The 12,435-nt window shown below is 34.7% G+C and overlaps 1 protein-coding gene across 2 annotated transcripts in view; it reads left to right on the forward strand.

Annotated features, from left to right (window-relative positions):
• The window catches only part of GCFC2 (GC-rich sequence DNA-binding factor 2), a 49,358-nt gene extending 41,496 nt beyond the window's left edge, over positions 1–7,862 (forward strand). For both annotated transcript variants that reach the window (XM_001145277.6, XM_016948856.2), the window contains exons 14-17: positions 267–333; positions 1,996–2,142; positions 6,222–6,346; positions 7,496–7,862. In XM_001145277.6, the coding sequence (XP_001145277.3) occupies positions 267–333; positions 1,996–2,142; positions 6,222–6,346; positions 7,496–7,613 (457 nt within the window). In that variant the 3' untranslated portion in view covers positions 7,614–7,862. The remainder of the gene's footprint in view (positions 1–266; positions 334–1,995; positions 2,143–6,221; positions 6,347–7,495) is intronic.
• The last annotated feature ends 4,573 nt before the right edge of the window (positions 7,863–12,435 follow it).

Genomic DNA, 12,435 nt, shown 5'->3' on the forward strand with positions numbered 1-12,435 from the left:
TTATAATGTTTTAGATAATGCATTCACATGGTTCAGATGTATGAATGTGATATATTAGTTATTTGTTTATAAATATATATTTTATAAACATATTTATAAATATATAAATATATATTTTATTTATAAAATAAAATAAACAATCTCTATTTATATTCCATTAAGGCTTAGTTTGGTTGGTTTAAAAGAAAGTCTGATCTTAAACTCTGGTTCTGAAAGACTAATAGTTCTTTGCATTTTCTCTTTCTCTTTCTTTTGTTTCTAATTAGTGCTGTAGAAAACAAAACATCACCTCATTCAAAGTTCCAAGAAAGACAGTTCTGGTCAGGCCTAAAGGTGAGCAAAAACTGCAAAAATGAAAAGGCAATTTTTGTAAAAATCCTGTTTACTATAGAACAAAGAACAACAAACTTCTATAAGAATTAGATAGTATTTTAGGCTTTGTGGTCACATGGTCTCTGTCGAATTACTCAACTCTGCCGCTGTAGCACAAAAACAATCATAGTACATAAACAAATGAACATGGCTGTTTGAATAAAACTTATGAACACTGAAATTTGAATGTCATATAATTTCCTCATGGTACAAAATATTTTGTTTAAAGACAGTTTTAAAACGTCCTTGAAAAGTGTTAAAACCATTCTTAGCTCACGGACCCTATAAAAACAGGCAACAGGATGGATTTAACCCACAAGCTATATAGTTGGCTAACCCCTGGCCTTAAAATTATTGCTAAGTCAGTGGCAGTAGGGATGGGAAGGAGAAGAAGGTTCAAACAATGTTTGGGAGGAAGCATTGAAAGGAGTCGATAACTGATCGAGGGAAGATAAGATCTATTTTGTACATAATGAAGATATATGTGGGACAAATAGAGATACAGAGGTCTAGGAGGTGGTTGGATACATAAGTCTGAATTTCAGGAGACAGATCTGAGCTGGAGATTTGGGAGTCCCCTACCTGTAGGTAATATTTGGAGCCATGGTCATGAATGGCAAGCTGCGTAAGGAGACTGGATGAAGCATGAGAAGTAGGCCAAGGACAGAACCTCGGGAAATACTAACAGAAGAGGAGAACATGGAGGCTTCAGGGAATCTGTAGAATCAATTATGAGCCTTAGGATGATCACAAGAGAATGGCCTCAAGGAAGCTAAATGAAAGATTTTCAAGAATGAAGAAAAGAGTGTTAAATGCCACCAAAGAGTATTAAGAGAAAGACTGAAACACTGTTTATTGGATTTGACAATTAGAAGGATATAGGTGACCTCACCAAGAGTAGTTTTAATAGTGTGAATTAATATTTGTCATGTGGTTGAATCAGGGAAAAGGCTTTCTGGGAAGAGGGAACAACATCAACAATGAGATAAAATGTGAAAAAGCATTACATTTTAGTAAAACAGCATGTAGTTCAGCACTCAGAGTCATGAATATAGTACTGCAAAAAAAGAAACACCTTAAAATTCACAGAAAGATCTGAATTTAGTAGAGGGAAAGGACAACCAATATTTTATTAGAATTTATTATGGTTACTTAATCCAAGTTATCTTCAAACTCACAGGTGATTATAAATCTTTATGTATCAGAGGAATGAAGCTCTCAGCGTTGATTGCCTTCTCAAGGTCACATGTTGGTAATGGCGGCCCTAGTTTTGACAGTAGTTCTTTATGAATCACGTGGTCCTGTGGTCTTATACTTGATGGCCCCCGGCTTTGAGAGAAAATGGATTGGGAAGGAAGATTATTGATCTGGAAAGGCTCTAGTGAAGTTACTTGAGATAGATTTGGGGATGGTTATCCTAGAAAATGAAAATAAGATGAGCAAATACATGGAGTTTGGAAAGAATCAAGTATTTATTCAGAGATATTGTATTCTAAAATTGACAGTTCCAACAGGGCTAATTGTAGTGAGAATTTTAGTTTGACCAACTCTTCATGTTTGTTAGAGACTATTACAGTTTCTCTTTGGAGAAAAGGTACATATTTACTTGATATTTTATTTTAGCTCTTCCGCAATATTCTTCTTTGGAATGGACTCCTTACAGATGACACCTTGCAAGAACTAGGACTAGGGAAGCTGCTAAATCGTTACCTTATTATAGCACTTCTCAATGCCACACCTGGGCCAGATGTGGTTAAGAAGTGCAACCAGGTAAGTTGTGAAGGAAGACTGATTCTAATTTTATCATTTCTAAAAAATTTAGCTATTAAAATCTATTATTTAGCAAAATAATTAAATGTGTGGTACTCATATAAATATAGACAAATGGGCCAGGCACAGTGGTTCATGCCTGTAATCCCAGCACTTTGGGAGGCTGAGGCAGGTGGATTGCGTGAGGTCAGGAGTTTGAGACCAGCCTCACCAACATGGTGAAACTCCGTCTCTACTAAAAATACAAAAATTAGCCAGGTGCGGTGGCTAACACCTGTAATGCCAGCTACTTGGGTGGCTGAGGCAGAAGAATCACCTGAACCCAGGAGGCAGAGGTTGCAGTGAGCCGCCATTGCACTCCAGCCTGGGTGACAAGAGCAAAACTCCATCTCAAAAAAAAAAAATTGACAAATGAATTTAACAAAGCTAAAATGCAGAGCAGCTCTTCTGTATTTAAGAAAGAGTATACTGGTTTGAAATATCCCCAGCAGGGAAAGGAAAAATTACTTAATAAATGATGCTAGATGGCTGGCTGTTTACAAAAAGAATGTTAAGTCCTCACCTCTCACTATACACCAAAAAAATTTCAGGTAAAATTTTAAAAAATGTAAAAATGAAACTATAAAATATACTAAGATGGTAAATGACTATATTTGAGAGTGAGGGATTTCCTTCTAAACTTAAAGGCAAAAGAAGAAATTATGAGAAACAGTAATAGATTTGAAAAAATATAAAACTTTAGTGGATCAAAAAGGTATTGGGATTAATTGATTATTATTAAAACTGGAGAATGTGTTCATTGGGCTCATTATACTATTCTTTCTACTGCTGTTTGTGTTTGAAATTTTGTATAATAGAAAGTTAGAAAAGTTAAGAATCTAGGAAATAAAAAGTTGTTAACATGTAACAAGTGTTAATATTCACATTAAATAAAAAAGCTCTTTACAATTTAGTAAATAATTCAAATGTTCTGACTAAAAATGGCCAAAACACGTGCAACAGTAAAGTCACCTAAAAGGATATGTAAAACTAACCTTAAAATATGTGAAAATAATTAATAGTACTAATAATCAGAGAAATGGAAATTATTTATAGGAAGGATATTTACTTGACCAGTTGTGTTGGCAAACATTTTTTGGCGTTGTTGTTTTACTTATGATTTCCAGTGTTATAAACACAGGAAAACAACAGTTCCATCATTGCAGGGGCACCATTCACTGTATGCAGTGCAGTGGTTCTGGAAAACAGTCTCCTGCACTGGGGGAAGGAGGGATACAGCTCTTTTGGAGAATATTTTGGCATGATGGATACAAAACTTTTAAAGCTTATATTCTTTGACTTAGCCAAAGTAAGTTAAGTCAAAAATTAGAGATGCACATATAGATTTTAAGTACAAAGAATATTGTTATAGCATTATTTATAATAGAAAATAGTTGGAAACACCTACATATCCCTAAAAACATGATGGTCTTCTCATAAGATAAAAATGTGAAAGGAAAATAAATCTCAGAACCTGTGTCAGATACTTTTGGGTTCACAAAAGTTATGTTTTTGAAGAATTTTTAAGAATATGGGAAAATAATTATTTTATAATTAAAAACACATACACACTCAACTGTTCCCAGATAGAATAGGGTCCATCTGCTTGTTCTTGCAGCCCAATAACAAGATGCAGACAGACTGGGAAAGAAAGGAGCTTATTTTTGCAACCAGTTACAGGGAAAAGGTTGTAGTAACTCACCAGACCAACTGAAAGTTACAATTTGGTTTTTTGTTTTGTTTTGTTTTGTTTTGTTTTCTTTAGCACTTATATGCATTCTAAGCTCCATGCTACATGGGAGAGTGCATCTACAAGTGAGAGTGTTTCATTCAGTCTGTACAATCTAGCGTCTGGGGTCTGGAAAGCTTTCTCTAAAGTCTTGGAAAGTTTTTTAATCTTAAGTGGGCCCTGGTACAAAGAGTATGTGTAAGAATGCTTTCATTATTTGATCAGACTTTAGGGTCTGGGAAAACTCAGGCAGGGTCTTAATGGGTTTGTTTTCGCATTCCAGTTCTTGTACTCAGGCACCAGTTTCTCTAGTTCTTTAATGTTTAACTTACACATTCATCAAAATTATAGAAAAGGGTTAGTGGAAATTGATTCATCTGGTTGCTAATGGAAACCTAGTCTGCCATAAAACTATATATCAATTACTAGCCAACCATGATTGTTCTGGCTGTAGTTTTTATATCATACAGTTTTAAGCATTATATATTAAAAATTTAAATCATCATCCATGTAATGTTGTTCAGGTTTAGTTTAGTCCCCTTTGACCATAGGGTCTATTATGAAGTAGAGAAGAGGAAATATATTTACACAGCATTCTTTCCACAGCATATGGTTAGAAAACCAGGCCAAGAAAATCGACTTTTAGTGCTGGGATCATTAACGCAAAAGCTACATGGTTAAATGAGAATTTTACTGAGACTTGTAATACAAAACAAGGGGAAAACAAGTGCAAATGACATTCAATAGTAAAGGGTGGTTTTAAAACTAAAAAGAGTTTACATAACAAAACTTGTAGGATCTTCTGCCTTAGGCAGTCAATGTTTCAGTATTTTTCCTGAATAGTTGAAACAGGTGATTAAGGAGTAGAATTCTTTTTCCTCAACCATGTTTTAAATGCTGACCAATCTTAGAAAGAGCGCATTCCAGAACCTTTATTTAATATACTGTATAATATATAGGGTGCATTTTAATTTTTTCCCCAACTCTCTGCTTTCTATATTGATCTTGATGTTACCAAATGTAGCATAATCTGTATGATTATCTAGGAATTTCCTTGAATAGTGTGATATTGTGACAGGCCAGGTTTCCATTAGCAAACAGAACGATCAGTTTCCAAGAACCCGTTACTATAACGTCAATGAAAGTGTAAGCTAAACATTAAAAAACTGGAGAAACTGGTGCCTGAGTACAAAACTGGAATGCAAAAACCAACCCATTAAGAACCTGCCTGGGTTTTCTCAGCCCCTAAAATCTGATGGAATAATAAAAGCATTCTTACACATACACCTCATTCTGTCTTAAGATTAAGAAACTTTCCAAGACTCTCGAGAAAGCTTTCCAGACCCTAGTCCCTAGCTAAAGATGAGATAGAGATTGAATGCAACACTCCCACTTGCAGTTACAATCCCACACGTAGCACGGAGCTTTAAATATATACAAGCACTAGAAAAAAGCTTAGAACTTTGAGTTGGTCTGGTGAGTTACTCTGACCTCCCTTCTTTCCCAATTGTCTGCATCTCGTTTTCGGACCTCAAGAACAGGCAGCCATACTTTGTTCTCTCCGGGAACAATATCAAGTTTTTTTCCTTTCTCCCCTTTTCCTTCCCTTCTTTACCCTTGTTTCTGCTATGAGGAAGTTTTTTTTTTTTTACTTTTTAAATTTTTTCTAACATTTTTCTGTTTTTACCAAAACTTTTCCCAAAATCTTGTATTACTCTTAGGATGACAATGATAAAATGTAATTTCCATTTCCAAAAGAAAAATTGAATGCACCTACATTGATTCATTCTGCTGCTTTACAATTAAGGCAATGTATGACATTGATAGAAGATTAAAAACATAATTAATTTATCTTTCATTCTTTGTATCTTAGAATCACCCATCTGTTTCCTTAACTCCATATAGATCATATGCTAGGCCACCCAATTTCTTTATAAAATAATAGTGAATGTATGTATTTTAGAGTTGTATTGACCAAATATTTTGTGTCTAGACATTTTTGGTTTTTAGTTGTAAATTATGTTTTGTACAGATTTAATGACTCACAAATACAAGAATATAGAAAGAATTACTAGTACTACCAGGGAGTGTTCATAGATAGTAGTGTATTTTAAGTTCTTAGCATTAAAGAATGAATTTCCAAAATATATGTAGCCTTGGACACGAAGGGAAATTTTTAGAAATTTTTATTTAACCATAAACTATAAAATGGGGAGAATGATACTCAGCTTACAGTATCACTATGAGATTATATTAGCAAGATTTCTTAGATAACTGTCATTGTAAACCAGCCATGTGTTTTGATTAACAGGTAGCAGCATGTCTACCAGAAAAATGGTTTGAAAATTCTGCCATGAGGACATCTATTCCACAGCTAGAAAACTTCATTCAGTTTTTATTGCAGTCTGCACATAAATTATCTAGAAGTGAATTCAGGTAATGCATATTTTATTTTCACTTCTATAAACAGAGTTCATGGATTCTGTATGCTCTCAACAATTTTTAGAAAGATTTGTATTTTTACTGTACTTTTAAAAATTTGTTAAAACTTTGTAGAGTTAGTAGATATTTTTATGGTTACCTTTGGGATGGCTTATGCATATTCATATTTTAAAATGTAAATCTTCCCCAAATTAAGCAAATTCAAAAAACTATAGCACAGGGGAATATAGAATTAAAACTATAAATCAAAAACATTTTATTAAGCACTTTTTAAATGTGTTTTTAATTTTCCTGTCCATTTTTAGAGACTCAACAGTTGTTAAGTACAGGTTTCCAGCTTGGTATTTATCCAGCAGTAGCTAGCTCTCTGTTCTGAATGTTTCGTTCACAGCACCAGCTGTTTGGGGGCTTAAATACAGTGGTATTCCTGTTAACTCCTCCCTCTCCAAAAAAAATATTTAAGCCCAGATTTGGCCGGGCATGGTGGCTCACGCCTGTAATGTTAGCACTTTGGGAGGCTGAGGCAGGAGGATCACTTGAGCCCAGGAGTTTGAGAACAGCCTGGGAAACATAGCAAGACCCTGTCTCTAGAACAAAAAATTTAAAAATTAGCTAGGCATGGTGGCATGCGCCTGAGTCCCAGCTACTGAGGATGCAGAGGTGGGAAGATTGCTTGAGCCTGAGAGGTTGAGGCTGCAGTGAGCTATGATTGTGCCACTGTACTCCAGTCTGGCCAGCAGAGCAAGACCAAGTCCCTTTAAAAAAAAAAAAAAAATCAGATTTGTATTATTTGCTAATGTCATGATGTGTGAATATACTCCCACCATTGCTTCCACCACAATGTCTCATACAAGCTAATAGCAACGCAGCACTACTGAAATTTCTGATAGACTTACTATATGCTTTTCTACCTTTTACAGTAATTCACATTGAAATTTGCCAGAATACATCCACTAATGATCTGTATTTGAACTTTATAATTAAGTGGAGATGGCAGCATCTCTCTGTGTTTTATGCTACTTTAGATATTGGCTTAAGGTAAAGCTTTTGTTTTAGATTAACAACTGATGATCAGGTTCTGAATTGACCGCTGTTCCCTCATACGTTGCATTTTTAAAGGGAGAAATTTGTTTTGTTTTTCAGGGATGAAGTCGAAGAAATAATTCTTATTTTGGTGAAAATAAAAGCTTTGAATCAAGCAGAATCCTTCATAGGAGAGCATCACCTAGACCATCTTAAATCACTAATTAAAGAAGATTGAATAAACTTTATTGGAAAATGCTAAAATTTTAATATAGTTACACTCAGTTCCTTTGTTTGAGAAGAAGCTGGTGCCTCTCTCTTCTTTATTCCCTGTAATAGAAGGTAGGATTTGAAAAAAAGCAAGACTCCACCTCTGTATTCCCCCCGTGCTTTACCTTCTGGCATCATGAAAAGCTGCCATGATTCTGTGGTATTCTAAGGAATTAAATGCACTGGAGCTTTAAGAGCTCAACGTGTTTCCCTTTGATTCTTTTGGCTGGTCTTTCAATTTTCTTAAGAGGGGAACTGGAGAAACCTTGCTAAAGGTTTTAGCTTAAGTGAGCATGCTAATAAGTCTTCTGTCCTGAACCACAATAATATCTTTTAGTTCTCTTTAACTACCTTTATTTAAAAATAAGTCAATATGAAAATCTCAGTTGGAGTGAATTATTTGCTAAGTATTAAATGATTAAGGCATGTGCCGATTGTCAAATTATCCTTTAGAAATCTGTACCAATTTAATGTACCAACATAAGCATAAGTGAGTGCCAATGAATCCCTACCAGCAGTAGTTATTATCCTTTTTAAAAATGCATTGAAAATTTGAAAGGTAAAAATCTTATTTTAATAGCTTATTTTGTGTTGGCTATTAGAGAGTAAACATATTGGTTTTGGCCATTTGTAATTATTTCTGAAATATCCATCTTTTTCTTATGGACTTTAAGACCTTTATATTTTTAAAGATATTGATTTTTTGCCCATGCTTGTGGCAGAAGTTTTCCTTATTTGCCATTTTTCTTTTCTTTTTTTTTTTAATTGTATTTTTTGAGACAGGGTCTGGCTCTGTCACCCAGGCTGGAGAGTAGTGGCACAATCTCGGCTCACTGCAACCTCTGCCTTCTGGGCTCAAGCAATCCTCCCACTTCAACCTCCCAAGTAGCTGGGACTATAGGCATGCACCACCATGCCCAGCTGATTTTTGTATTTTTTTGTAGAGATGGGGTTTCGTGACATTGCCCAGGCTGGTCTCGAACTCTTGAGCTCAAGCAGTCTACCCACCTTGACCTCCCAAAGTGCTGGGATTACAGGCTTGACCAACCATGTTTGGCCTTTCTTTTAAATTTGTTGATGTTTTTTGAAGCATTAAGTCATTACTTATTAGCAAGTTACTATTTTGTTTTTTTGTCATTGGTGGTAGGACTAAGAAGGAAACAGATATTTTAAATACTCACAACATGTGATTCATTTTCTGATAAAATATTTGTCTAATAAGACAGAGGCAAGATAATTTAATCAAAAGAAATTAAGAAAATTTTCCAAAAATGTTAGTTTACTAGTAATTTTTCTAAGTCTACTTATTAAATAACTTAAGGGAAACTGTAAATATATTTTGCAAATTGTTGTCCAAAAGATAATTGGAAAAAATTGAATATATTGTAGGATTTGAATATACAGCCTACTTTTATGTCACCTCTACCTTCAAAACTACATATAATTTATTTTAGGAGTTGGATTTGTTATGTCTGTTGCAGTGAGGACTTGTGATTCACTGGTATGAAGAATTTTTTGATGTTTATATTAGTAACAAAATTATACAAGAATAGAATCTCATCTAGAAAATGCAAACCATTGTTGAAAAGCAGTTAGCATTTCCACACAACCGCTGTCCCCAGAGGTAACTGCTGTTTTCATTTTAATGTTATCCTTTTAGACCTTTTCTCTATTTACAAAAATGTTATGTGTTTCTATGTGTACATAGTTTTGGGTTTTTTTTTTTTTACATAAGTGGCAGACACTTTATTGGACATGAAATTTGTAATTTTTTTCTATTTAAGTACACATTTGGAAATTATCCTCTGACTTTTGGATTTTTAACTAAATATGTTGGACGTGTTCCTTTATATTTTTAAGTTCAGCACAGAAACTTTCCTACCTTTTTGTGGAAGATAAAATATTAAAACTGCTTTCAAAACTACAAATTGACTTAAACTGCTATAGTAATTTTCAATTAAATTTCATTATACCTGGAGTTTGAACGTTAAGGTTTTTATCATATACTGTAATTCAAAAATTTACCTAAATCTCAATGTAAAATTCTTTTTTTTCTTATTACTATGAAATGGATGGAAGAAGGAGGGGGAACACAACTAGCAAGAACAAAACATTGGGTTGGCAATTGATATCACATCTTAATTCTTTCCCTGAATTTCTTTCAGCTTTTTGTTCACATAAAGAATGTGAAATTTTTACAGGATCAGACAGATGACTTTAAAGAAATTTTTTTCATGACAGAAAAATCACCTCAATTGATTTTTCCATTTCTTAGGTCCTTGAATAAATGATACTTAGGTATACCTGAGAAATGCCATATATGATACAAATCCTGCAAAAGACATCATGAGAAAATACCAGCAGTATCTATCATGAATGTAGAAATAAAAGTCCTTAAAATAATTAGCAAATCAAATCCAGCAATGTATAAAAAAGATAATAGGGTTTATTCCTGGAAAGTAAGGTTGTTTTAACATTAGTCAACCAGTGTAATCACTCACGAACAGAATAAAGGAGAAAATCCACATCTCGATGACTGCAGAACCAATCATCTCAATTATTACCGAAAAAGTGTTTGTTTGACAAAATTCAGCACCCCCTCATACTACAAAAACCTTTCAGCAAAGTAGGAATATAAATTCCTCAATCTGATAAAAGGCATCTGTGAGAAAAATCTATACCTAACATCATATATAATGGTGAAATATTAAAGCAAGGATGTCTGCTCTCACCATTTCTGTTCAACATTGTTCTAGAAGACATAGTCATACAATCAGTCAAGATAAAAGAAGGCATAAACATTGAAACACAAGAGTTAAGATAGTCATTAGTTGGCCAGACATCCCAACACTTTGTGAGACTGAGCTGGGAGGATCGTTTGAGGCCAGGAGTTCAAGATCAGCCTTGGCAACAAGCTTGTTGTAAACATTAAGAGAAATGAAATGTCTTGTACAGCATCGGCACATAGGAGCCTTCTAATGAGGAGCCTATCCCTGAAAAAGTGAAAGACATATCATTTTTCTAATCCTTCGAATAGGATAAACTAAGTTTTTGATCTCTCTGAGTTATTCAAAAGGCTCAGGGATTTATTTCCCATCACAACACTACAAGGTAGTTTAGAAAATATACATACTTGAGCAACATGGTGGAGTAGGCACATTGAAAAACAAGCAGGGGCTGGGTGTGGTGGTTCACGCGTGTAATTGCAGCACTTTGGGAAGCTGAAATGAGAGGATGGCTTGAGGCCAGAAGTTCAAGACCAGCCTGGTCAGTATAGTGAGACCCCAATCTCTAAAAAATATATATATATTTTTTAAAGCAGGAACAGGCATAGCCAATTTTATCAGAACTCTGAAAAACAGTAAAAAGTTTATAGCAATGAAGCAAATGCTGAGTCAAGAACAGGCAACTTTAAAATGGCAAGAAAGCTTTGTGACATTTCTGCTTGCCCTTCCCCCACAAGCTCCCTGGTTTTGCAGCAGTCTTGAAATCAGCAACTGCATTCTGTGTTGGACCCTGATCCCCATTTCTAGAGGAAGCTGAGCAGAACTTACAAATTCTTGTTTAAGTCTCTGGTAGCCTGTCTGGGGCTACTTAAAGGATTGACAGAGCACTCATCGTAAGCAGTAGGCAATGTTTGAAAAAAGTGTAAGGTGAACTAACAACCTGCAAACACCTGGGTCGAAAGACTATGGTCAAGATATCCAAAAAATCATCTATGTTCTGTGAGAAAAAGCTGCAAAGGAGTTTCTTTGGGAAATTAGAATATTCAACAGCACATACAGGGAGATTTAGAAAACTACGTGCATACACAGCAAGAAGCATGCTCAGACAAGATCTGCAAAGACCCTACGCTTTTGGGCCTGATTGCTAGGCTCAGTACAAGCCTGGCTAAGTATTAATGGAAAAGCCCAGCACAGAACCAATCTGCAAAGACTGGAAAGACTGGGAGAGAGATTTTTCTGCTAGTTTTAACTCCTTTCAAGGAAATCTATGTCAAACTATTAAACACAAACTAAGGAACAGAGACTTCAGTGATGACACACAGAAGGAATACAGTCTTTGCAAAAATAGTTTGGAAATGACTGCACATGTAGCAGTAGACTGCTACAATCTTCAATAATAAAAATAAAACTAACTCTCAGGAAGGGGGGAATATCTGATTTTCAGGGCCACCACATTATAATGTTCAAACATACAGTTTTCAACAACAAAAAGACAGCATACAAAGACAGGAAAGTATGGCTCATTGAAAACAAAATAATCAAAACCATCCCTGAAGAAACACAGACATTGGACTTACTATGCAAAGACTTTAAACAATTGTCTTAAATAAGCCCAAAGAGCTAAAGGAAAACATGGACAAAGAACTAAAGGAAGAAAGAGACATATGAACAAAATGAGAATATCAATAAAGACACAGACGTTATAAAAAGGAACCAAAGATAAATCTTGGAGCTGAAAAGTACAGTAACTGAAATAAATTCACTAGAGGAGTTCAACAGTTGATCTGAACAGGGAGAAGAATCAGCAAACTTGAAAAAAATAAAAAGAAGGGCAACTGCAATAATCAAGTCTAAGGAACAAAAGAGAACACAGCCTAAGAAACTGGTGAGACAGCATCAAACAGACCAACATATGCATTAAGAATATTTCAGAAGGAAAAGAAAGAAGCAGTGAAAAAAATTGAAGAAATAATAGCCAAATATGTCCAAAATTTGATAAAAGACATAAATCCATGACTCCAAGAAACTCAACAAACTCTAAGTGGGATAAACTCAGAGACCCAC

The sequence above is a fragment of the Pan troglodytes genome, chromosome 12, assembly GCF_028858775.2.
Source record: "Pan troglodytes isolate AG18354 chromosome 12, NHGRI_mPanTro3-v2.0_pri, whole genome shotgun sequence".
Classification (NCBI taxonomy): Eukaryota; Metazoa; Chordata; class Mammalia; order Primates; family Hominidae; genus Pan; species Pan troglodytes.